Source organism: Anolis carolinensis, chromosome 3 (assembly GCF_035594765.1).
Source record: "Anolis carolinensis isolate JA03-04 chromosome 3, rAnoCar3.1.pri, whole genome shotgun sequence".
Classification (NCBI taxonomy): Eukaryota; Metazoa; Chordata; class Lepidosauria; order Squamata; family Dactyloidae; genus Anolis; species Anolis carolinensis.
The window spans coordinates 202,990,638-203,018,279 of record NC_085843.1 but is presented as its reverse complement, the minus strand read 5'-3'; the positions used below and the strand labels follow the sequence as shown (position 1 = coordinate 203,018,279).

Here is a 27,642-nt window from a genome sequence, read left to right as displayed (position 1 = left end):
ATTAGCTACTAACAAACTGACTACAAATAAAGATAGAATTGCATAAAATGAACTTACAGTAACAACATTGTCGGAAATTAAATTTGTAAAAAGTTCAGTCCTTGCTTTCCTAGAGAAACAGCTGTGGATCCGGGCGTGAGGCAGAGTGCGTTGGATAATCCAGAATGTTGGATAAGCGAATGTTGGATAAGTAAGACTCCATTGTACATCAAAGGATGTGCTTTGGATAACTTGGATGCAATTTTAAGAAAACAATTACACCGAAAAAGTTTCGAGTACACTGAGCAAGTTCAGGTAAACATTTAAAATTTATTAAACTTTTTGGTCAAAATAATTGAACAATTATGTACAATCCCATTGTATTAGCTCTCGCATATGGTTTTTCTTAGGAACAAAGTCAATCTAATGGTTAAATGACCTACTCGTTCCACATTTCAAGATTTGCAAAGTGTCACAACTGATATACAGTATACAATTTTTATTTAAACTTTATCTTTAGAATCCCCCTCCCACAATTACTATTAGATTGCGAAGAAGAGTAGCACTCTATGGACATTAATTGACAGGGTACGGACAGAGACATGTTGCTCTTGCATATTCATATCTAACTTTAATAATCATAGTAAACCTTCATTTAATTAACATTGGAGTGTGAACTATACACCTGCATTTTAGCCAGGAATCTCGAGGGGCCCGAATTTCAAAGATTTTGTAGGCACATTCAGTAGTTCAGAGGAAGTGAGGGATATTTGATGCTGTCATGTGTGCCCACTATGATTGTGTACAAGTTTACTCCCACAGGCATTTACTATGAAACACTTGGAGACCATCATCCAAAAGAGAGATTCCAAAAGTGATGAATGTATTCCTTAGCCTCATACTGTTAGTAGAAATACCATATTCTACAAATGTAATTTCGTATCGGTATTTAGCCTCATGACAGCTTGATCTCCTCGTGTCAACAGACACTGAGCAGAGTACTAATATGTTTAACCTGTGCTCCTGTTTGGCATAATCAGGTTTGAAAACATACTAGCTTCAAATGAAGTGGGAAGTTTGGGAGGTGTATTTTTATGTCCAGTTGTAGTATTTAAAAAGCAAAGATCTAAAAGGTAAAAAAAAGAGTAATGCACATTAAGGTATGTGTCTCAGTTGTGAGGCATATTTACTGTTAACCAGAGCAGTCATTCATTGAAGGGTTAGATGTACACAAACACTGTGCTCCTTTAAGGCTGCAGATGAATTTTATCTCAATGTCTTAGTTTTGTGCATAACAGATGATTTTGTTTTAAACACAGAAAACCAACAGAAGCGAAGGTAAAGACAACTGGAGACAAATCTGAGTTTAGTTTGAAGCAGTAAATATCATGAGACTGCTTTATACTGTCAAAATGAGTATTTTCGGGACAAACTATGTTCAAATCTTTTCATGTTATTTTGCACAATCTCAATACATGCAATAAAAAAGACTGAATACATACTTTCAGATTTAAAAACACTTTTTATAGTTTGTTATTTTTATTAAGTGGTTTACACCAGAAGGTGTGGTTATAGATACAGTTGGTGAGTAAATATACATGAAAAACCTGTCTACGCACCCAACTCTAGACTTACCTATATGCTCAAAGGTAGAAACACCTAAAGCTTAGATGAAGGCCAGAGAAAGAATGTTTACAGGCATAAAGCACAAATATATGTTTTGAAAGGCCCAAATATTACAGCAGATAAAGAGCACATGAGATAGAAATTACATTTTTATGACAATTTGTTTCTTGGGTGTTAGATTTTTGGTCTATCAACTGGAAAGGAAGGCTCAGACTTAAATAAATACATTTGTTTTTAATATTGGCCTCTATTGAGTATTGTCCATTGCTTCTGCTTCAAGTGGGCTTTGTTTGTTTAAAAAAAAAATCCATTTCCGTTTCCCCCCTCACTGAAGGCAGAAATACACCATGAACTCAAGTCCAGGCCAGCTTCTCTCCTTTACCTATAAAGGGAAATAAGTGCATCAATGTTCTTTACTGGAAGGACAAGAAGGCCATCTCTGACATATAAACAACTGAGCTTAACTATGCAAGACGACAACTTTGTCCTCAAATATGCCGTCTTTAATTAACTTTGTCCTGGAATATATACAAGTTATTGGTGGCAGCTACAGCAATGATGTTTTCTGCAGGGTGCCATGCTGTATGGAGGATCTTCTTGTTGAAGTCCAGACTATCAACACTTATTTCATCTTTCTTCCTCTTGCCACCTGTGCACACTTTCCGAGGCTTTAAGATAGCACGAGGTTTGCTACTCTCTCTCGATGCTTCTAATGTTATGTCTCGCCGTGTGTTTCGATCAAACATCCTAAAGAAATTGTTGTATGAGCCAGTCATAATGGCGCTATAGCAAAAGAGAAAAACAGGCAATGGTTTATTAAAGGCACTCGGTCTATTACAGCATTATGATATTCTGTATCAGTAGTTTCCCAATTTCCTTCTCCTTTCAATTCATTTACTCTGATATTAAACATATCCTTATTTAGCCTGTAGTGCATGCAATACCACAATCTGTCCCCATACATCTCAACTTGATCTTCACATCTACTAGGACTTATAGTAACACATTAAATATACTATTAAATAATCAATTGAGATTCCACTACTAGTGCTAAGAGCTAAGGTAAAGGTTCAAGTCTGGATTGCATTTTCACCATCTCAAAAAAGAATAAATTCTGAAAAATCCCAATTATGACTGTGCATCAAAGAAGAGATGCATATGTTATAATCTTCAAACAAAGATTAGGTTACATAAAACACCACACACACATTTTCATGATTTAGGCAAACCTTTGAAATAAGCCTAATTGTTTCAGTAAGCCTCACCTATCGGAACCATTCCAGCAGCACTCAAACTTGTCAAAGATGCAGTCATTCTCATAAAGTGAACAAAGTTTGCTTCGAAGATATTCATGAACCTTGAAATATACAAGTGGTGGACAGCATGAGAACAGATTCCATTTCTTTTTAAAATTTTAAATATATAAATAGAACTATTATTTTAATTCATTATATTTAAATAATTAAATATTATATGTTACATAGCACTAATACTGTACCTGATAGGTTTCTACAGGCCTGTTTTCCATATTGAGATCCCATACTTTAACTGAAAGATAGTCTCTGGTCATCATATATCGACCACTGTGACTGAACTTTACATCTGATATTGAGGAAATTATTTCTGAAAAGAAGGATCGGCTGCTGGGATCTTCGGGCTCCTCAAAGACTGAAAATGAAAAGGTACATAGAAAGCTGTTGAGAATCCCGGGTCATAACATTTTGGCATTGTCAAACAATTAAGACTTACTAAGTTTAGATAACTTACACAATTCATGGGGTTGGCAGGTGGCTTGAAGCTGTACACACACACACACTTTGTGTATGTTGTATATTGAGTGTTTTAGTTTTAATACAAAGTAAGTTTTAATTGAATGCATAATTGAATACTTTTTAATATTTTGTACTCCATATTGTTTTAGATACCGTGTTTAAATTTATATTGGAAGCCATTTTGAGTCCCATTCAGGGAAAAGCAGAAAAAAAAGCGTTGTATACAAGAATCCTATACTCCTTGTGAGAAAAAAAATACTTTCACCTATGAGAATACATTATGTATGCCTCAACCATAAAATACTAACCTCTCAACCCTTGGACACTAATTTCAAATCCAATGTATTATGTAAAAATGGTTCTGTCAGTATCTCCTCATTCATTAAAGATGAAAAGATATACAGTGAGCCTGGTAGCTACAAAGCTTTGGTTCCAGGGGTCCCCATGGACACCCAAATCTGTTGATGCTTAAGTCCCACTATTTATAATGACATACTAAAATAGTGTTCCTTTTATAAAATGACAAAATCAAGATTTGTCTTTTGGATTTTTCCTTTCCTGGAAGCTGGGGGAAGAAGCTATTTTCAAGTGATGGACCAAGCATCAAGAGTGGAATGAGAGAGAGAGAGAGAGAGAGAGAGAATTACTTGAGTTACATCAGCAAAGTCTCGGTAATCTACAACAGTTCTACTCAAAGTGGTAGCCCATGGAGTGGATCCAGTACATTAGCCATCAGCTGCTTGCCTGTACAAGAGTTTTTAGTGGAAAAAAACCCCCAAAGTACTATGGCCAATTGGCACAAATACAGTGCCACTCACTAGGCATACTGAAAAAAGAAAAATACTAGTCTCCCATTATAGGTAGCTTAAGAAGCACTGATCTAGAACAGAATTCTGAATTTCACATCTACAAAAAGCATGCCCTCTACCTTCACGCGACACTGGTAAGTTTTCTAGGAATAAGCAAAACTCAGCATTTATATGCTTGCAGGAGAAAATTGGACCCACGTATTTTTAACAATGGTACAGAAAACTGAGAACTTACATTTTGAATGTCTATCACAAAGGGCTGATGAACGCATATCACACAGACGTATAGTTCCTTTGCTACTGCTGTAGACAAATACATTACAATGATGAGGGTGGAACTCTGCTGCAGTTATGACCTCTGTCAGTTCTTCCATGTTAGCAGGTTTTATATCTACAATGTCTGAAAGTTTACTTGTAAAGGTTAATATTATATTGTTTTCTATTCCACCTTTTCCAATACAGGGATTTAGGGTAGCTTACAACATGTTAAAACCAGAATAGATTAGTTTCACAAAACACTAGGAAAATATAGCAAGAGTTGTTTCAAAAAGCAGTTAAACCATCAAAACCATTTAAAAATCACTAAAAGACAAGATATAAAAAGCAAACCAACACATCTGTAAAAGCCTTCTGTAGTGAATTCCTGAATAAAAGTTCCTGTTGTAATAGAAGTTTTGGCTTACTGGCAGGATAGTAAGGAGGAAGTCTTGCTAATCTCCATGTACTCCCAATTGTACATGGGAAGGTGGGAAGACAGAGAATAGTGTCCTCAAACAACCTTAGATCTCTGCCTGATTCCTATAGGGCAGGGGTCCTCAAACTTTTTAAGCCGAGGGCCGGTCCACAATCCTTCAGACTGGATTATCATTTGAAAAAAAAAAATACAAACAAATTCCGATGCACACTGTACATGTCTTATTTGTAGTGCAAAAACAACAACAACAACAACAATGAAAGAACAATACAATATTTAAAAATAAAAATAATTTTAACCAACATACATTTATTAGGATTTCAATGGGGAGTGTGCTCCTGCTTCTGGCCAATGAGATAGTCAAGTTAATTAGGGTTGTTGTTGTTGTCGTTATTGTTGTGTGCCTTCAAATCATTTCAGACTTCGGGCGAGCCTAAGTCTAAAATGTATTTATTAATTATTTATTTATTTACTGCATTTATTTACTACATTTGTATCACACCGTTCTCACCCCAAAGGGGACTCAGAGTGGCTTACAAATTATATGTACATACAATATATTATATTATTAGCATAGCACATTAGCATTATATATTACTTTATTGAACTATTCCACTATACTGTAATATTATTAGTAATATTATATGTAATATAGAATATATAATTAATATTATTATATGGTATTATTATTAGTGTTATATTGTATTACATTATAATATTATTATCAATATTATATGTATATACAATATATTATATTATAAAACTGAGGGCGGGGGCCAGGTAAATGACCTCGGAGGGCCGCATCTGGCCCCCGGGCCTTAGTTTGGGGACCCCTGCTATAGGGAGATATTACAGATATTCTGAAGGCAAGCCACATAGGGCTTTATAGGTCATAACCAGACTTTTAAATTGTGCCTGGTAATGGACTGGCAGCTGGAAGAGCCAGTCTTTCAAATGCTCAATAACAAGTAGAGTTTGAACCAGATTTATTAATACTTCAAAATCCCACTGATTTCAGAAAATTACTGCTATGATGAGGTATGGATCTACGGGTTGCCAGCAGGGATGGGACACTCAAAGGCCTAAGATCACAAGCAACCCTCAGTCTACTTCAAGTCTTCTGCTTGTGATCACTTCAGACCATTGGCAAAATTATCTGTTCTACCTATTTCAATGTGCTGGGCAACTAGAGGGACTCTCAAATACTTCTCATTATTTTGCAAGTTAACACACAAACTATAAAGCACCACCTTTGTTTATATGCACTTTTCTTTATGCAAAATCAGAACTCCTGAGTATCTAACAAATAGACTAAGTAGATTAAAAGAGATGCTTTATCTTATTCAAAACAACAAACACAAAAGGCCACTATTTCGTAAACACTTTCAAGATATTACAGTTCTACAAACTTTTATATAAAAAAAGGATACTAAAACTTCTATCTGTGATTTCTAAATGCCACAGGTTGATTCTTAGGTCATCAGCAGAAAGGTATGTTTCATGATCACTATTTACTGAAATAGAGTTTATGTGATACGTGTGTGCATTTGCAAATATCCTTCGGGGACTCGCTTCTACCATCAGGTCCATAGGTTTCAGTATTGGAACCTAAAATGGTGAAAGGAACAAAAGTTGGCTTTTTGATAAAAAAAAATAGCAATTATTGTGGCTATCATGTTAAGAATTCTGCCTAAAGTTTCAATGATAAGTTTCAGTTTAAGCACAAGTCAAGCCAGTGTCCTAAGAATCTGACCAGCAGTTAATCATTTTAAAAGTTCTAGTGTATACAATACCCTTTTCACCCAGAGTGGCAGTGCACATCAGTATCCTCAGAAGTAAATACTATTACATTAATAGGATCACAACACACATGTGGGTAGAACACCAGATTCTGAAGATGGTGGTAAAGAAGGACGCCTAGCTAAATTATCACGGTTTTAATATTTATAACATTTATATATACCATGTTCCCTCACTTATTGTGGGGGTTACTTTCCAGGACCACCCGTAATAAATGAAAATCGGCAAAGTAGGGGTCCTATATTTATTTTAATACACATTATATTAGTAGTTAAGTGGCTTTTCTCTCCTTTGCAAGCCTTCTTCCTGCGCTTCTTCTTGGCTGCCTCCTCTCTGGCGCCTGCCAGTTTCCCTTTTGCGCATACACCTCCCTCTCGTCGGCATCCAGAGTGGCCCAGCTGGACGCCAACAAGAATGAGGGTGCACGCACAAAAGGGAAACTGGCACCTTTTGCGCATGCACCACCGCAAAAAAATGCGAAGCTGTGAGGGAGCAAAAAGCAAACCACAAAGTAGGGAGGGAACACTGTACTCGCTGTGTAGATTAGTAGTGTACTTTTCTCACCAGCTGTCAGGGAAAGCACGGAGTTTCTTAAAATGTGAGAGTATCAACCTACAAAAGTACTTGCTAATTTTAGCCTTGCTGCAGATTTAGTTAGATAAACTAAATATTAACCATGACTTAAATGTCATTAATTTTTTTGGATCTGTTATAAGTACAACTATGTTCAGTTCTGACCAGATCCAAGATCATTTACAATGAGAATGACCTATCACAGAAGCCAATTTCAGTAGTATCCCCTTGACAAAATTAGTGTAGCTTCAGCATTTAAAGCCTTGAAAAATATAAACAATGCAATGTTTGGGGGGGGGGGGGGGGAGAGGGAAAGATCTTTCATTTTGAATATATCCTAAATCCAGATAATTTCCAAACAATGCTGTTAATACCCATGTGCCTTTCTGGAGTAATGTCAGTTGCAATGCCTCATTTGTACACAGGTAAATACTTGACAAAAATATTTAATATTTCAGATACTGAATGTATCCTTTGTGGACTTAATTTTTTAAACAGAAATTAGGAGACAGTACACAGGCTATACGCATCCAAATAAATAAATTAACATGGCATGACTGTAACCCACAGAACTACATGTGCACCAAGACTTAATTTTTCTCCAACAACCACTCCTACAAGACCTGCCATACCATTTTTAATATTCAAAAGCTTTCTAAGTTCTAGTATGCAATAAAACTAATATTCCACTGCTGCAGCATAACTGGCACCAACACTATTAGATTTCACTTAAAATCAGGAGAGCAAAATACCCGGAGTGCTGTGATTCTAAATGGATCTCGGAGTCTTCCATCTTCATCTTTTAAGTTATACCCTTCAGCTCTTTTATCCCTTTCACTGATTTTCCATAATTTAATAGTTTTATCTAAAAGAAGAGGAGAATATTTCAAATTGTAGAAATCCAAATAATAAAATATTACCTTAGTATAAAAGACATTCATTTTTTATCTCTGTTTGCAAACAATACTGAATGATTTTTAAGTTGGAATAGGCTTTTGATGAAGACAAGATGGCATCTATTCCACACAATTCTTCCACCAAATCTGTACCCATGCAATTCTTGTGAATGAATAATTTCTTCTATGTAACATACTTTTCAAGTCTTATTACCCTGAGCAACAGGGGTGCACAATTTTTTTTAAAGGTTTAGTGGCACATTTGTCATCACTTTCAAGTATTCTGACTGCACCAGAGAATTTGGAACAGGAGGGGATTCAGTGCTATTTCATGGAGGTGGCTTTTAGAAAAAGAAAAGGTATGCTAATCTTCCCATAATTTTCAAAGTGAAGCAAAGACCCACTACATTATGCAGGTATGAGTTTCCTGTACATGCACAGGACTTGGGTGAGAAGGATTGTGTTTCAGAGTTTTAAGGAAAGATTTCGTGCCTCTCCCTCAATGTGCATGGGAGAGCCTTAAGTGCTGTTTAATTTCCAGCAGGGCATCTATTTCTCTCCTTATGACCAGGCAATTCACAAGAAAATAGAACAGGTCCCTTCTGTGCCTTTGAGACAAAGTGAGTGGGAAGAAATACTGGTGGATTTTGAGAGCCAATTCCATAGCTATTCTAATTTGAATAATAATGGGGAGGAGCAAAGCTCTATGGAAGATGCAGTGTTCCTGATCCAAAGTACCATGCACTTCCAAGGATATTGTTGCAACTATATGTGGCTGTGGAACAATGTTAGGGTTGAAAAGAAGTAACAGATTTTTAGAAAGTTTGATCCCAACTCTGATACTGCCATTTTGATAGAAAATTTTCAATACACAAAATTCAGAATGATGCTATGTATGACCTTCTTGTTCTCTTCTGCTAAACTGTAACTTCTCTAGGGAATGTGTGCATCAGTTTCTTTATAACTGAATACAGAAATGCATTAGGCCACAAGCATTTAAATTACGTCAGGAGTGCCTCTAAGAGCTTGAACAATGAGCTTGTGTTCCAGCAGTGCCTGCCATAATAATCTGAACAACTACAGATTTTACAATGTCAGAACGCAACTAAGAACCCTTTTCCACAAACAAGATTATTTTCATAAGATGCATCTCAGTTAATATCATCTTAGACGAACTTCTTTCTGATAAAATGTGGTTTTTACAAGATAGGTAAGAAATATATTTGAAATAAATGAAAATTGTTCTTTTAAATATTAAATATTTTATTATGTTACAATTGTATTATAAAGTAAAATGTTAACATAAAGAATAAATTTTATTTTTAAAAGATCCTGATCAGTATTTTTAAGGAATTTAGAGCAAAAAAATCCACAAAAATCTAGATTGATTTGGTTATGACTGTCATAGGTTATAATGAGAAATAATCTTCTGGAGCTACAGTGAACAAAGAAGGAAAGATACAATTTAGTCACACTCAATTCCACTGTGAGGGTCATGCTCTATTCAGAATCACATTATACTAGCAGTGCTTCTTGCACTATAACACTTTCCTCTTGAAGTGAAAAGTGTCAGTTCAGCAAAATATAGTATCAGACCTTAAATATTTAATGACAGCTTGTTTAGTAGTCAAGCATACAGCACAGTCCGAACTTTAAGGGTATAAAGCTTATTGAAACAGATACAATTGAGATGTATTTAAAATATTACATATTATTTACCCTATATACTCATGTATAAATCTAAAACTTTTAGTAAAAAAATCAACCCCAAAAAATCTGGGATGACTTATCCATAGGCCAATGTGAGAACTGTATCTTAACTCATTATCAAAAAAGAAACCATCCTCTTCTGTGAGTCATACCAAAACCTCTAATTTTGGCCTCCAAATCTTCCTTTGATTTATACATGAAGTTTATTTATATGTGAGTGTATAATGTAAGTAAAAGATGTAGTCATAGTTGTTCTCATGTAGCCTATTAAGCAAGGTTAGATAATTAGCATTTTAATTATAAGATAAATTACACTAGGAAGGGTTGTAGGAACCCAACAGAATAATCAGAATTGCCAAAACTATATTCCTACTGTACTTGCGCAGGAGTAGGCTACACTATACTCAAAAGGACTATTTCTGGGTAGATGTGTAGAGAATCGTGTTCTTACTTATAAGCACTGGTGAAATCTACAATATACACAGGTAAACCACCCTTAAAAATAACCATTAAAAGTAAATATTCTTACCATTTGTAGATAATAAGAAGTGAGCAGCATTTTGTTGTGGTAACCACCTAATTTTGTTAATTTTTTCCTCAATTTCTAGACTTTTCAAGTAGTCAAACTCAGGTTCATGACTCTGAAATGTACTGTAAACATTATATTCCCCCCTTGAATGAGGACGGCTTTTATTCTGCAGGGAAGTAAGTGTAAGAACAGAAAAAAATTGTAACATTTTCAAACTTAAGTGGGTGAGCTGAAAAGATTATAACCAATAAAATCATATAGATTTGAGTTACAGCAAGCGGGTATTTTTAAATGATTATTTGCATGTTTTCAGTACAATACTCCTTTTGTTTGGCTGATTACTTGTTAATTCTTAAGAGATTCAATCATACAGTCTTATTATGATTTGGCTTTACCTGTTTGTCTGTATGAATCATCACTTATGGAATTAAAACTGAAACCTTAGATTACAACAAATCTCATGCAGAGTAGCAAATAGAGTGCTGAGATTGCTTTTGGAGATACTGTTTCTTATTTGCATATTTGGAACAGGAACCAATTTAAATAAAATTCCAAGCAAGAATTCAGAATATTACTATAAAAGGTATCAATAGGCCCAACCTGACTGTCTTTTGCTTCATTTCAGCATGAATATTCAGCAATAGTTATGAATGATGACATTACTCTTAGCGGTAAAGTCTTCTAAGTGCATGAAATTAGTACTGTGGGTTTCTTGTCCTGTGGCCAACATTGGCATACAGCTTTGGCATGAAGACTGATATGTTTAGAAGTTTCTGTTTGGAATGAATCAATTACTGTGATAACTGCCATTTAAAAATTATGATCAGCTATATTCAGAAAAGGAATGGCCCTTTAAAAATCCTTGACCAACTGCTTAAAGTACTAATTTATTCCTCAACATCTCTTAACCAAGATGTCTGAAGAAACAGTTTGTTTTCTAGCGTTTCTGTGTTTGATTATCCATCAACATTAATCTCATTTAAATATTATGATTTTAACAGAAAAAATGTGAGTGTGCATGAACAACAACCAAACAAAAATATTACCTGACTTGCTAAAAGTTTCAAGTATCAAATTCAATCTTAAAAATAATAGCTCAACTATTTCTGAAGGTACACACTAAGTTGATGAAGTGATGTCATTAATTTTAAATACAAACTATAGAGAAATTTTAACTACCATTTTTCATTGTTTTTAATGGCACTGACCTCTGGTTCCCTTTGAAATATAACCACTCTGCCACCTTTGTCTCCTGTTGCAAGAAGATCTCCAGAGTAATTAAATTCAACTGTTGAGATAATGTCAGCTGTAAACATAAAACAAATACAGCAAAATTATAATGTGTAAACTGAACTGGGTAGTTTAGGAATCGAATTCACAATTAATAGGCAACCATTATGCATTAATATGCTTGCTGACTTTCAACATTAATGTTAAAATTGTCTCCTTTTTTCAAGCCTTAATCACCCTTTTAATATTTCAATAGTAGTCCCAATTACTCAAGAAATGTATATGTATATAATGAACACAGACTCTAAATCTTGGTATGCAATATCAGGATGCAACATCCACCTATATCCACAGAATGTGAGATATACTTTTATGCTAGTTTTGCTGGAATTGTGCTCGCTGGAAAGTAAAGGACCCCATTTGTACCATATCTCATCTCATTTCAGCCCTAAATTTAAGTACAAGAGCACTTTCTTCCTACTAACTTAAATGAAAAGGGGGATAGGGGATAGCCCATGATGATGACTCCCTCTCTCATGTCATCTCGACAAAGCACAGAAGTATATTGCAACTCAGGAGTAAACGTAGCACACTATCAACAGTATCCAAATCCATAACCTAGGCAAATTATGCAGCTGAGTGTCCATTCTCTGGACCCATGTCATGAAAATCTAGAGCACACATTAAGGTAATGGCACTTTACAGACAGGATGGACTACCATATAAATGCATGTAGCCTTTGAAATGCAAGGGATTTTTGTGACATTATTTCAATGCAAAAAGATTAGAAATGTAACACTGAAGAACACAAACCCTCACCCTTGGCATTATTTAGCACAATTAAGATCCTTGTACTAATCTCATGATTTTTTTTAAAAAAGTACGGGGGGGGGGGGGGGGCGACGACGACCATAAATGAAGCACTTGCTTATTACAGCACTCTTCCATCAAAATATGTATAGTCTTCCACAGCCTTTTGTCAGAACAATGTAAGTGCCTCAATGTGGTCTGCATATGTCAGGCACCCATTTCATACTGCTATTTCTTCTTGATTAAGCTATCACGTACCATTCCAAATGAGTTAGGAGATGAAACTGGTCTATCCTATGTGATGCCAAAATGTAGACAGAAGACAATCTGAAGTCAAAATAGGTACAGCCTCTTCAGCTATATGTGATCAGGCTATTAAATAAGCTTGCATTAAAAAACAACCAACTAGAAAACATTTTTCAGCCTTACCTAATTAATCATATTACACCCTTCAAACTGAACTACGACAACGTATTGTATACAAATGCCAAGACTCTTTGGGAATGGCAGTTAGATCAAAAATAGCTGCCAGATTACTAACTAGACTCAGCACAGGGACCATGTATTGTCAGTTCTTAATTTCAGTAGCCGCTAATCTGTTTCTGAGCACAATGAATAATATGGCTTGGAACCTGAACAGCTAAAGGACTGTCTACTCATGAATCTGCACATACATTAAGAATAGCCTTGGAGGAACTTTTCCCAAGGTTTCAACCTCTAAGGGGCAAGTAACACAGAAATGAATTTCTGGTTACAACGCCCTGGTACTTTATGCCTATTCCAGCTATTTTTTCAGTGTAAGTAAAGACACCCTGACCTCATGTTATAAAGCTCCTACTGAACAGATTTTATGATGCTGTGCCAGTTTCCGTATTTATGTTTTTCTGCACTTACAGATAGATATGTCATTTGCTTCTAGTAGTCTTATAGAAATATTAATAATCAGGGCAATACACATGCTTTTAAATATATATTTAGAAATGTTATGTATATAATTTCTCAGTATATTTTGTAATGGAAATTTCAAAATAAGACACTATGAAGACATGGAAGGCCAAAATTAAAATTCAAGGACACTGACAGGATATACCAATTTCATTAATTAATAAAAACGTGGCCAAGTATTTCTTGTAAATATAAACACTACACAGTGCTTCTAAGGGCCTTGTTTGCCAAAATATATTTTAAAATTATTAATTCAGTTGACCAAAAAGATGAAGTTACAGTGATGAACCTTTTCACACAATTGCAATATCCTGCTGAGAAAACTGTCTTTTTCCAAAACACATGTTCAGAAAACAGTATTTCATATAAGTATACCAGTTTGTACTGTCTGTAGAAACACTTTGCTGTGATTTTTCAAAAGCCACATATGATTAACTTTGTCCTATTGTGATACCACATCCAACTGAGGGAAACACTTTCAAACACCCTACTACCTGCAGTTTTGCCCACCCACATCCACACAGCCAACAAGATATACCCTAAAAATTTTCTAGGTCCTCCAGGGCAACTTAATGGTAACTTGAAGGAAGCCATTCATTTCAAAAAGGTTTGCTATTATACAGTTTCCTGTTTCTATGATAGGTTCAGGAACGTATCCTCATAGATATGGAAATTTTACTGTAAGTGACAAGAGTCCCACAGCAAGCACATGACCCAGCTGTTCTGGCTTATTCTTACAGAGATAGACATGTTTGTTGGTTGCTCTTCAGAAACATTTAGGAATATATCTTTATCAAATAACTCCTTAGTGTTCCTTCAAATTTTTGGAGAGTTTTTAAACAGGACTCATCAAACCCACCTAAGCTTACAGCAAAGTACACAGTCCAGTTTCAAGTTTGACACAAGTTGGCATTAGCAAGTCAGAATATGAAATATTAGAGCCCCATATCCATGGAGCATGTCACTGGCCAGACCGTGGTTATCTGAAACTGTGATATGACCAAACACCATTCAATTAGCTTTCATCTGGTTCCAGCATGCCAGAGTTACCCTGGAAAATCTATAGGACTGTACAGATTTCTTTAGAATTTTATTAGGTCCTCTAATGCAACTCTATGATAATTTCCAGGGGAATCACCTGGAGGACCTAACAAATTCTTCGAGATTATTTTCCCCCAGGTACAGGTAAGTGAAAGCACAAATATGGGTTCCTCAGTTATGGGATTGTTACCGTAATACATTTTGGAAAGATCAGAAAACAACAGTTCAGAAATATTTTGAGGATGACAGAACAATGAAGATAAAATCATAAAGTCTTTTATATGAAAAGATACAGGCATCCAAAGCTGTATGGAGCAAAAATACTGGGAAAGTAAAAGGCCCTGATAGTAATGCAAGATAATTTGCTGCTTGCCTGTGTACATGTAGCAATTGTCACTTAAACAATGTAAATCCAGCTTGCACACTGAGGACATAGATGATGTAAAATATATTAAAATGTCAAACTATTTCTTACTTGAGCAATACAAATGTGACTAAAGTTATCACTACTGTGGACTCCTTTACACTGACCATTTAATCTGACTCAAAACTGCAACGGCCACTAAACACATGCCACCAATGTGCATTGCAGCATGGATTAAAGGATGTACAGCACATTAAAAAAGTTGCAGGGAAGTCCAAAATAAACCCTTTAATGTGCTGCAGCAGACCCTAGTATGTCCCAGATCTCAGGGTTAAATTGGCTCCGCAGAATGTGGAGAGCATTGCCCTTACTGAAGAGCTTTGTAGGATTAGAAAGGGGTGGGAGGGCTGCAGAAAAATGCTCCAAGGACATTGCTGGCTAGCAGGGGGCTAATTGATAGGGGGGGGGGGTAATTGATCACCTCCACTCCTAACCATCAGTCATCGTCCCCTCACACACTTCTGGAGCATTGGTAGGCATCCCACCTGGAAATGAAAAAAACAAACAAACCACAGAGCAGTTTGTGGCCAGGTTCTAGACCTGTCAATGTAATCACCCCACAGTGAAACTGGTTCCTTCTAAACTGGTTCCAAGCTGCGTTATAGCGTCAGTGTAGATATGCCTTGTGCTATACATGAGAATATAGCAACTATCCAAATTACAGTGTAATGAAAACAAATATAATATTTTAGTTGCCACAAGCTGTTGAACACGACCAGTACTACTGTGTTTATTAAAACCTTGTATAACTCATTTTCCTATACTCAAAGAAGTAGTCAAACAATTTTAAAAAATCCAAGCAAAATTAACAGACACACCACCAATCAAGAATAAACTAGCAAGGTTACCCAAGGACCAAATGGAACAGATACTTTTGAACTCCTTTGGAAGGCCAACAATGAGTGATAATTGCATGGTTGGATGTAGGATTCATTTCATTGCTGCTGATGTGTGCCTTTAAGACAAACGTATCATGGAGTTTTCTGGGGCCGAGAATGTGTGACTCACCCAAGGTCACCCAGTGGGTTTCCATGGCCAAGCAGGGAATTGAACTCTGGTCTACTGAGTCATGGTCCAACGCTCAAGCCACTACAACATGATGGCTGTCAGAGAAATTATTATAAATCACATCTTTCTCACCCATCATTTTTTACTTCAAACAGAATTGCAACTCAATGCAGGAACTGAAAAGATGATAGACACCAATGTAATTAACAGTAACACACTATTGTTATATGGGTCCCAGGCTATAAAAGGCTCTACAGTAATCAGCAGCATCCTAAGGGAATACAGAAGAAATATTTGTAGAATATGTAATAGAGAAAAATGTTAAATCTCATACATCCACAGGGGAAAAAATTATACAGTGTCAAAAATCAGTTACATCTTCCATGTTTCTTCAAATGCATCGCTATGTTGGGTACAGAGCAATAAGCAAGGCTGAAATGTATGTAAATATTGATTCGTGTTGCAAGTTCATACTTCTCCAAAAGATGACTACATCACTGGTGAGATGTAGAGCTCTTTTAGCTACTATGCAAGTCTGTCCTTCAGTGATGTCTCCACTGCGATTACCAGATTTGATAGGGCTGTAACAATTAGGAAAAATATCTACCTCTCTTTAAGCTACCACGGAGCTTGACTAATATATTATTTATTTATTTATTTATTTACATCATTTATATTCCGCCCTTCTCACCCCGAAGGGGACTCAGGGCGGATCACATTACACATATTAGGCAAACATTCAATGCCTTTTTAACACAGGACAAAGACAAACAAACATAGCTCCGAGCGGGCCTCGAACTTATGACCTCCTGGTCAGTGACTCATTGCTCTCCCATCTGCGCCACAGCCCCTGTACCTTCTATGAATTGCATTCAACTTAGCCTTGCTACTCTGGCCACATCCACTTAAGGCTAATTCTATAAAAAGTGAGCAGCACTTGTATGTTTCCTGATTGGAGCAATCAGCTACTGATGATACTACATTCCAAATGTGAGGTTTTATGACAGGGTCAAATTGGACAGATTGCAAAAATACCCTCAATACCAACAAGAGCAATTTGATCGTTACCTGCCATGGCAATTACTTGGGTTATTAACCCAATCCCATTTCGGGTCATTTCTGCCTTTCCCTTATTTCAAATTGATATAAATTTCCATAAACCATGTTTAACAGCACTTCCAAAAAAGTTCCCACAAATGAAAAAAAAAAGCTTTGCTTCCAATAAAAAGCACTTTTAAGCTACCTTGAAGGTATTCACACTGTTTATTTCTTTTTGGTTAGAAATAATGATGGAGAGATCATTTTCACCACTGTACTGAATTTGACAGAGGGGCCCCACAAAGTTGCCCTCCACATTTATACTTTGAAATGTATCTTCATCCTCTCCCCTATAGTCAGAAAGCATTAAGGATACTTTTTAAGAAATTCAATGGAACACTAGCTATATAGAACTGAGAAATTTTCACACAGTCAAAACAAAACTATTTTCTTGGGCATATTTCGTAATTATACTCAGTGATTTGCAGATTTATAGAAAACGACACACATACTATTTTGGCAATTTACATATTTCTATCCTAGCTTGACAACAGTAATTTCTTCAAGAATTTTTTGCAGTATTTATTTTTAACCCAATTTGAGCATTACATCTTTCACTCTAAGCATCTTCAACATTTTTAATATTTTCAAATATTAAAACAACACAACACTGTACCTTTTCCCTAGTGCATACTACAGCATTGGAGGAATTAATAACTTCCCAAACATGAGACAAAAGAAAGATGAAAATCTGTCAAATCAGCAGCGTTGTTGTGATTATGTCTCTGTAAGTAGTCAACAATGCTACTTTGACCTTAAAAGCCTCTGTACCCATATTTAGACACATGGGGTAAGTTTGTTAGTACAAAATAACTTGCCTGAATAAAATGAACTTTCATATTCTACCTTGTTTCAAAATACAGTAGTCTCTCACTTATCCAACATTCTGGATTATCCAACAGTCTGCCTTTTAGTAGTCAATTTTTTTGTAGTCAATGTTTTCAATACATTGCGATGTTTTGGTGATAAATTTGTAAATACAGTAATTACAATAGAGTCTCACTTATTCAACACTTGCTTATCCAACGTTCTGGATTATCCAACGCATTTTTGTAGTCAATGCTTTCAATACATCATGATAGTTTGGTGCTAAATTCATAAATACAGTAATTACTACATAGCATTACTGCATATTGAATTACTTTTTATGTCAAATTTGTTGTATAACATGATGTTTTGGGGACTTTTCTGCTACCCAAACTGCTATCTCACCTATACTATTTTCCTGAAAGCAATATGGAAGTACTGGAGGTGTGCAAGAATCTTTATGTTAGCTATTTTCAACATAATTTTTATGCCTATTTTAGTAATCTTCACAAATTAAGGGACTTTTTGGATATTTGTATACTATTATTCCCACATCATGAAAGTAACAAGCAAAGTCTGTTCCTTTTTATTTACATAAAGCACTCTAATTTTACTATTTGATGCAATGTACAAATCATTATAGATGTCATTACATTAAGTAAACAGAAAACAACCCTGGTAAGAGTCAAGTAGGAATGAAAGGCAACACATACAAATAGAACAGTAATTAATGGCTAAATCATTAAGCTGAAGATCAGAAGAAATACATACAATGAAACCAAACATCACACTGGATAAGAAGAAAGTCCAATAAGTTGGCTCAGATGCCTACAAAACAGCTTGACAAAGGCAAATGCTTGTTACAGTATAAGTAGGATGCCTAGCAAAAAAAATGGATCCTAAAATGTTCAACTGTTGCAGTTTGGTGATAAGGGAATATACCGTATTTTTCGCTTTATAAGACGCACTCCCCCCCCCCCCCCAAAATTGAGGGAAAAAGTCAGTGCATCTTATAAACGCAATATGACCTCACGTGGGCGGCCCCTACGTCACGGCCCTCTAAAACAGGCTGCGCGAATGAGTCGACAGAAAAGCTGGGGCAATGGGTCCAGCATGAAAGGCGCGCTGGGCGGCCCGAAAGAGTGGCCCGGAGGAGGAGAAGGACGAGGCAGGAGGGCCAGAGGAGCCCGAGGAGGAGGAGGAGGCGGCGCCGTGCCCGCCGTCGGGCCCGCCCGGAGCCTGCTCTCCCAGGCGGCGGCAGCGAGGAGGAGGAGGCGGGCGCCCTCCGCGCGGCCAAGATGATGGTGCACTGCGCCGGCTGCGAGCGGCCCATCCTCGACCGCTTTCTCCTCAACATCCTCGACCGGGCCTGGCACATCAAGTGCGTCCAGTGCTGCGAGTGCAAGTGCAACCTCACCAAGAAGTGCTTCTCCCGCGAAGGGAAGCTCTACTGCAAGAATGACTTCTTCAGTGGAAGAATGAAAAGACCCACTATCACCCAGGTCTGCGAGTGGGTGAAGTCTTCATGGCAGTCAGTGAAGGATGAAACGGTTATAAAATCATCTTTTAGTTCAAATTATTTTTCCCCATTTTCCTCCTCTGAAAACTAGGTGCGTCTTATCATCTGGTGCGTCTTATAAAGCGAAAAATATGGTAAATCCTTTCAATTCCATGAAAGAGACTTCTGATTACCTTTTTTGTCCATATGTTTTCTAAAGGAAGGTTTCCACATTTCTAAGAGTTAGTTTATACCACCAAAATAATCCAGATGCTTCAATGGATTTACTCTGCTAGTGCCACACTTACCCACAATATATTATACTGAAATTGTATTGTTGTTCACACCTCAAATTTGAATACCATTTTTATTTCTTCTTTTCTAAAGCAATTTGTCTCTTGCTGTTTTCCTGGCAAAACAGATTTCCAGAAGCACCCTGCTGGGAGGTCATTGCTTGGGTGTCAGAATGCGATAAGATGAGGAGGAGTTAGCCTGATTTATGGATGAGCACCAGCAACTTCCCAGCCAGGCTCTGGCAGAATCTTGTTTGGCTGGGAAGGCAATGGAGACCACCACTTCCCAGCACAAAAACTGAGAGATCATTAAGATCTGAAACAATACACTCTAGTAAGTAGCACTAGGCATGTTAGAAAAACTGATGCTTGCTACTCAATTTGTCACACCACTTTAATCCAAAGCAAACCAGATTGCATGCCGCGTGTCAGGATCAAGACAGATTTGATATACGGACAATTTATTTTATCCATGTAGACATGCCCCAACCGTCCTGCACACTCCAAAGGATCTGGTGGACCAAAAGTAACAGTTGTGGATACTAAGCTATCTTGAATCCACCACAAATGAGCTTAATAATGGGAGACACGGAAGTTAGGAAAAACTTCATAATGACTATACAGTGTTCCCTCACTACTTTGCGGTTCGCTTTCTGCGGATTCGCTGTTTCGAGGTTTTTCAATAAACACTAAAAGAATATAATAAACCATAGAAATTACTGTTTTTCCTATCACCCTCTCTCTTTCTCCTTCCTTCCTAAGGAGAAGCCAAAGGAAGGAAGGGAGGGAGGGAGAAGCCGAAGGGAGAGAAAGAGGCTGAAGCAGCTTCGTGAGATTGTAAACACAGTTGGACAGCATCAGTGAGACTGTAAACAACACAGAGTGTCCCTACTTCACAGATTTTCACTTTTCACGGGTGGTCCTGGAATGTAACCTCCACGATAAATGAGGGAACACTGTATACGCCAATTTTGCATTAGTTGTAAATATAAAGACAACTGACTGGATGAAAAATCAAATATATTTTCACATCCATATACAGTAAAACTAGAGAACTTAGTAAATGTCTTATAATGATGCGTTATGCCTGTGGGGGCATACCTTATATGCTCATATAATTTAAGTATTCAGTTTGCTCGCTGAAAGGATATAAACTGTAATTGGCATCCCTTTAATTGAAATCTTATAAAACTAGGGCATGTAAAAAGTTTGTTATATTCACAGGAACAATATTAACAAAGAAAAAGGAAGAAAAGAAAAAAACAAAAGAGAAATTAAGGAAAAGAAAGAAAAACACAAGAGAGGGAAAAGATGTATGAAAGAAAACAGGGGAGTGAGTGAGTGAGTGAGGTGTATGAAGAACAGGGAGGAACGAAAGAAAGAGCCATGAAGAAAATGCAAGCCTGGGCAATGCTGGGTATATACATGTTTATTCATACTGTCCAGTTTTCAACAGTGTCAAGATAAAAATGACCAACTAGTCATACTTTTTTAGAATATACATTGGTAATATTAGTACAGGAATAGCATCATGAAGTAACGCGTGCCTAAGTTTCTCAATACCCTTTTAAAAGTTCTAGTTGGGATACTATAATTAAACCACAGCAAAGTATGATACATCTATTCGTCTATCAAAATCTAACTGAAATCCTACCTAGTGGCATCTTTACACAACTGTCACACTTCACATAGCACACTAAGCCACTGCAGAAAGTGGCAGGAACAAGCTGTAGAGAACACCAAGTATGCAGGCTGCTCCTTACTCCTTCCACTCAACTGAAAAGGTGCAAGGAAGTTTTCACTGCCACTTTTAGTTAACAGGTTTCTCATCCCAACAAGACTGTTATCTGAGCCAGGACTTGTGCCAGACATTAACAATAGTTTCAAACTACAAACCATAGTTTCAAAAACTGGCTTGTTCAAAATAAATTACTGAGTTAGCTATCATCAGCATGAACCATGGTCAGCAGGTCAGAAAAGCTATTGCTTCTGAGTTATTCCTCCTGACCATGCAAGAAGAGGGGAGATGACTGAAATTTGCTGCAGCTCATTCCTGCTCATTCACATTGTGCTGTACATGATAAATGCACTGAAAAGTAAGAACAAGCACCTTCATTTCTTGAAGTAGCACAGTTTCAAGTTGGATGTCAAGGAAGCAATCAGTAGTGTGGTAGAATGTCAAAAGAGAGTGAACAGGATTTGTATTAAGCTTTGGCAGACTTGTCAGGAAAATAAATACAATGTTCCCTCACTTATCGCGGGAGGTTATATTTCAGGACCACCCGCAATAAGTGAAAATCCACAAAGTAGGGAAACTATATTTATTTTCATATTTATACATTATTTTAGTAGTTATACACTATTTTAAGTCTTTATCAACCAATTGCATGTTGATAAATCGCCTCCTTCTCTTCCCGTTGCTGCTTGAGCTTCGTTTCTCTCCCTTCAGCTTATCCTTTCTCCCTTCCTTAGGAGGTAAATTGTAATTTTTTTGGTTTATAATAGTCTTTTAGAGTTATTGAAAAACTGCGAAACAGCGAATCCGCAAAAAGTAAACTGTGAAGTAGTGAGGGAACACTGTATTCCATTCAAAATGGGGAGATGACATGTTGTTGCCACACCTCTTTCCCACAGCAATGACTACCAATCCAAGCTTCAGATGGGACATCTACTCTGTATTGATAGTAGTAATGAACACACCAAAATGTGTCTTCCTCAAATAATGTCATGCTTTTGTGGGAAACTATCGTGCATACTTTGGAAAATGTTGCTTATTTGATGACAAAATGGCATCCATCAATAGAAGAAATTGAACCTCTGGAGAGACAGATGACCCTCTGAAGCAGATCTGGAAAGCATGTGATGGAGTGAAAATGGGAAGGATAAGTACAATTTTTCCAAAAACATATGAGAGATGCTAGCACGCTTCAGTGGGTTAATGTTATGGACACAACTTATTTGGTCAAAAGTATTTACTATATTAATCCCAGCACTTTATATAATGAAGCTGAAGATGGGCAACTATTAAGTATGGTTATAGCTCATTCTTGTACAATAACTGAACTCCAAATGCCACTTCCATATAAATAGTAACTCTGCTCAATAAGAATATACATAGATATCTTGTTACCAATGTTAGGTGGCTGCCAGCCATTCTGATATAAAACTGAGAGAAGACTATCAAATATCACTACAAAGGCTGAAAAACAATACCAGAATTAGCATACATATGGGAATTTGTTGTTACTACTATTCTACTCTACTACACAGATCTACCTTCTCATCATGAGACATCTAATCAGAATGCTTCGTACAGATTGATCTATGTTGCAAATAAATTCCAATGATGATTCAGAAGAATATATTTGCATAAACATTTTGATAAAAACACGTGACATTAAATTTACACAAGTAAACACTGCTCAAATGGCATTGCACCTCAGAATACATGCCATTTTCATGAAAACAAACAGTGGCCTAAGAAAACATGGAAGGCCCCACTGGCAACTCTGTCCACATTATGCCACACAAGTTAAGCCAATTTGAATTAGGCTTCATAATAGTGAAAGGAGCACCTATTGTCAATCTGTTAGTAATTACAAGACTTTCAGAACCTTCATTCAGACCACACCTTCAGCTGACTTTTCTATCCCACCGCAAAGCAAAGCTTCTTGACCTGTGGGTCCCAGATGTTTTAGCCTACATTTCCCATAAATCCCAGCCAGTTTACCAGCTGTTAGGACATCTGGAGACCCAGAGGTTGAGAACCACTGTTTTAAAAGAATCGTATTAAAGAATAGTATAGGCAAATAGCTGTCCTGTTAAAATACGGTTTAAAGGACAGGACTTATATTAAGTGAAAGACAAAGTAATAGTACAGTAGAGTCTCGCTTATCCAACCTTCGTTCATCCAACATTCTGTATTATCCAATGCAGTTTGTCTTTTAGTAGTCAAAGTTTTTGTAGTCAATGTTTTCAATACATTGCAGTGTTTTGGTGCTAAATTCCTAAATAGAGTAATTACTACATAATGCTACCCTGTATTGAACTGCTTTTTCTGTAGATTTGTTGTAAAACATGATGTTTTGGTGCTTAATTTGTAAAATCATAACATAATTTGACATTTAATAGGCTTTTCCTTAATCCCTCCTTATTATCCAACATCTTCGCTTATCCAACATTCTGCCGGCCTGTTTATGTTGGATAAGTGAGACTCTACTATATTTACAAAAATAGATTCAAGTACACAGAATACTACAATACCAGGTACTTTCAATGAAACAGTATCAATTAGTACAGTATTACTAAGCATACTAAGTAAAACCCAATGAGCTATCAAGGTTCAACCTGGAATACGTAATTCTACAAACCAAATCTAGGGATGCATCAACACTGTATAATTCATGCAGTTTGATACCGCTTTAACTAGCATGACTCAATGTTATGGGATCCTGGGATTCGTAGTTTGGTAAGGCACTTATAATCTTTGGAAGAGAAGGCTAAAGACATTGTACGACCACAACTCCCAAGATTCCATATCATTGAGCCATGGCAGTTAAAGTGGTGTCAAACTGCATTAATTCTATGGTGCAGATGCAGCCCTAGTCAACCTAATTAACATAACAGTAAATGACTAATTTTGCCTTACTACAAAGACCACCTGACATGTCTGTTAAAAGTGATTTTCAACTGAGGAGGCACTCTTTCCCAAATAACACAGAAGGGGAGCATGACAGTTTTGATAGACTACTCAGTCACACACACTTCTTTCTTTTATTCTGGTGGCTTTCCTTCATTGTCTATCATTTCTCCAGGACATAAAGAATAGAAGATTGGAAAAAAATGTTTTTCTGCAGGATGCAGAGCTGGCAGAGAGCTTAGTCAGACTCTGCAATCCCCCCACACATTTTCCAAGAAGAGGAGAAAGATAGAAAAAAAAATAAGGGAGGTAGTCTTTGAATTGATAGATGAGAAAGGATTTCCTGAAGAAAGAGCCCATCTTTTGACTTGCTCTAGAGATCAGAGGCCTTTCCTCAACTCATCCTGTGCTGGGGGACCTGCAGCATGTTTAAAGGGAGAAAGGTGACCAAAATGATCAAAGGTTTGGAAGGTGCTAAGCCTTCTAAGGGAGATGGGTGAGTTCAAGCTTTGGAGAAAAGGCTGAGAAGGGACAGGATAGCCAAATTTAAAATACTTGAAAGGAGATCACATTGAGCCTGAATTCAAGTTGTGTGAAAAGAACTCCCACCTAAAAATTAGAAAGAGCTTCCTGACAGTAAGAGTAGGATAGAAGCTTTGGCCCCTTCTACACTGTTGTATAATCCAGATTATCAAAGCAGAACCTGTATGAATGTACAAACCTGCCCAGGCCTTGAGATCTTCAGGAGAGGCCCTTCTCTCAGTCCCACCTCCATCTCAAACTGAACTGGTGGAAACAGGAGAGAGGGCCTTCTCAGTGGCTGTCCCTCGACTCTGGAACTCCCTGCCTAGGGAATCCAGAATGCCCCCCCCCCCACACACACACACACACCCCACTGTCCTTCAGGCAGCAGGCTAAAATCTTTTTATTCAGGCAGGCTTTTAAAGAAGAAAGTTTTTAAGATCAAGCCAGGGGCTGCTGTGATTTTATATGCTTTTAATGATGTTTAATACTGTTTAAATATTTGTATGCTTGTATATTTGTTGTACTGCAATGCTCTTAGTGGGAAGACGCTTTGAGTCTCCGAATGGAGAGAAAAAGCGGGATATAAATAAACAGAATAATAATCTACAGTATCTGATTCGAACTGGGTTATTTGAGTCTACTGAGCCCCCAATGGCAGAGCGGGTTAAACTGCTGAGCTGGTGAACTTGCTGACAGAAAGGTCGGCGGTTTGAATCCAGGAAGCGGGGTGAGCGCCTGCTGTTAGCCCCAGCTTCTGCCAACCTAGCAGTTTGAAATCATGCAAATGTGAGTAGATCCATAGGTACCACTCCAGCGGGAAGGTAACGGCACTCCATGCAGCCATGCCGGCCACATGACCTTGGAGGTGTCTACAGAAAACCCCGGCTCTTTAGCTTAGAAACTGAGTTGAGCACCCCCCCGCCCCGAGACAGACTCGACTAGACTTAATGTCAAGGGGAAACCTTTACCTTTACTATTTGAGTCTACACTGTCATATAATCCAGTTCAAAGCAGGTAATCTAGATTTCATATGGCGATTTTCTGCAATGGATTCAAACTGCAGGAAAACACATTCCACCTAAACACAAGGAAGAACCTCCCACATTTTCTACTTTCAACTAACCTAGAATATATGGCAGTGTGGACTCCGATAACCCAGTACAAAGCAGATATTGTGGGATTTTCTGCCTTGATATTCTGGGGCCCCTTCCACACAGCTGAATAAAATCCCATAACTGGATATAACTGGATATTCCGAGTTATATGGCTGTGTGGAAGGAACCTGGGTTATCCAAATCTACACTTGGGGAGAGAACACGAAAGACCTTGGCAAACTACAACTCCCAGTGAAGATTCCATAGCATTGAACAATGGCAGTTGAAGTGGTAGCATTCACTGGGCCCTTCCACACAGCCATATAACCCAGAATATCAAGGCAGGAAAATCCCACAATATCTACTTTAAACTGGAATATCTGAGTCCACACCGCCATATATCCCAGTTCAAAGCAGAAAATGTGGGATTTTATTCAGCTATTTGAGAGCGGCCTGGGTTATTTGCTTTGATAACCTGGATTATATGGCGGTGTGGACTCAGGCCTCTTCCACACAGCTGAATAAAATCCCGCATTGTCTGCTTTGAATTGGGATATATGGCACTGTGGACTGAGATAATCTACTTCAAAGCAAATATTGTGGGATTTTCTGCATTGATATTTGGGGTGGGGGTTGGGGCCTTCCACACAGTCATATAACCAGAATATCAAGAAAGAAAATCCCACGTTATCTGCTTTGAAATTGAATATATGGCAGTGTGGACTCAGATAACCCAGTTCAAAGCAGATATTGTGGGATTTTCTGCAATGATATTCTGGGTTATATGGTTGAGTGGAAGGGCCCTGGGTTATACAGCTGTGTGGAAGGGGCCTGAGTCTACACTGCCATATAATTCAGTTCTATATGACAGTTTTCTGCAGTGGATTCAAACTGCAGGAAAATGCTGTTCCACCTAAACGTGCGGAAGAACCTCCTGACGGTAAGACTGGGACGGAGACTTTGACACACGAGGCTGGATGCCCATCTGTCGGGAGTGCTTTGATGGTGTGTCCCTGCACGGCAGCAGGGGGGTTGGGCTGGAGGGCTTTTGGAATCTCTTTCAGCGTTATGATTTTTAAAATAAAGATGAACGAGGGCGGGGGCGCGGGATTATCATAACGCTACAGCCCCGGAGGCTCCCATTGTAGGGGAAAAGGGCAGAGAAAGAGAGCAGGGAAAGAGAGGCCTTTACCTTCCGCCACGTCCTCGTCGATGGCCCCCTTGACCTGGGAAAAGCACCACTGGAAGTCGTTGCTGCCGCCGCCTCCTCCGCCGCCGCCGGCCACTCCTGCAAGCGAGGGGGGAAAGACAGCGCTGAGCAATAGCCAGAGCTACAGCCAGGCCCTAAAGGCGCCTCCCCGGCGACTAGGCCCAAAGCCCATTGCTCTGCCGGCTCAGGGCCCTCTCCGGCCTCGCCTTACCTGCCATGTCGCGCAGCGTGTGCCGGACGGAGACAGGGCCTCTGCCAAGCCCGCGAGGCCGAGAGACCCACCGGGGCGGGAGGCTAGAAACACCGCTTCTGCCGCTGCTTCTGCCACTGCTTCTGCTGTGGCGGCCAGCGCCGCCGCCGGAGGTTTGGGGGTTTCAAAATGGCGCCCATTGCCGGTCAGCCTGATCCGGTGACGTCATCCCTCCGCCAGCCTCCGACGGGCGGGGGAAAAAAAGAGGGCGCGAGGAGGATGGAGAGCCGGGGATTGGACAGAGAGACAGAACAGAAGAGCCGGCCTGCCTGCCTCGGGGTTTCTCCTTCCCCGCTTCCCCTAAGGGGCTCAAAAAAAAAAAAAGCGGCTTCTCGCTCGCCCGAGGCACCAAAAGGCCAACCCCCCTAGTGGCGAAACCTGG

At 38.2% G+C, this 27,642-nt stretch overlaps 1 protein-coding gene across 1 annotated transcript; it reads right to left on the bottom strand.

The window, feature by feature from the left end:
- Nucleotides 1–289: 289 nt before the first annotated feature.
- Nucleotides 290–27,525, bottom strand: ppp2r2d (protein phosphatase 2 regulatory subunit Bdelta). The gene is made up of 10 exons (XM_008106701.3): nucleotides 27,222–27,525; nucleotides 26,993–27,088; nucleotides 11,597–11,694; nucleotides 10,389–10,554; nucleotides 8,006–8,118; nucleotides 6,311–6,488; nucleotides 4,422–4,586; nucleotides 3,104–3,273; nucleotides 2,871–2,962; nucleotides 290–2,388 (listed from the first exon to the last, which is right to left on the bottom strand). The coding sequence occupies exons 1-10, from the start codon at nucleotides 27,226–27,228 to the stop codon at nucleotides 2,109–2,111; spliced, it is 1,365 nt and encodes a 454-aa protein (XP_008104908.1). The 5' UTR covers nucleotides 27,229–27,525; the 3' UTR covers nucleotides 290–2,108.
- Between the last annotated feature and the right edge of the window lie 117 nt (nucleotides 27,526–27,642).

What these genes read in the sequence shown, in the direction of transcription:
- ppp2r2d (XM_008106701.3), bottom strand. An exon ending in CTTCTTATTATCTACAAATG is followed by an intron (nt 8,119 to 10,388) that starts GTAAGAATATTT and finishes CTCTTCTTTTAG; the next exon opens with ATAAAACTATTAAATTATGG. An exon ending in TTGTGATAGACATTCAAAAT is followed by an intron (nt 3,274 to 4,421) that starts GTAAGTTCTCAG and finishes TTTCATTTTCAG; the next exon opens with TCTTTGAGGAGCCCGAAGAT.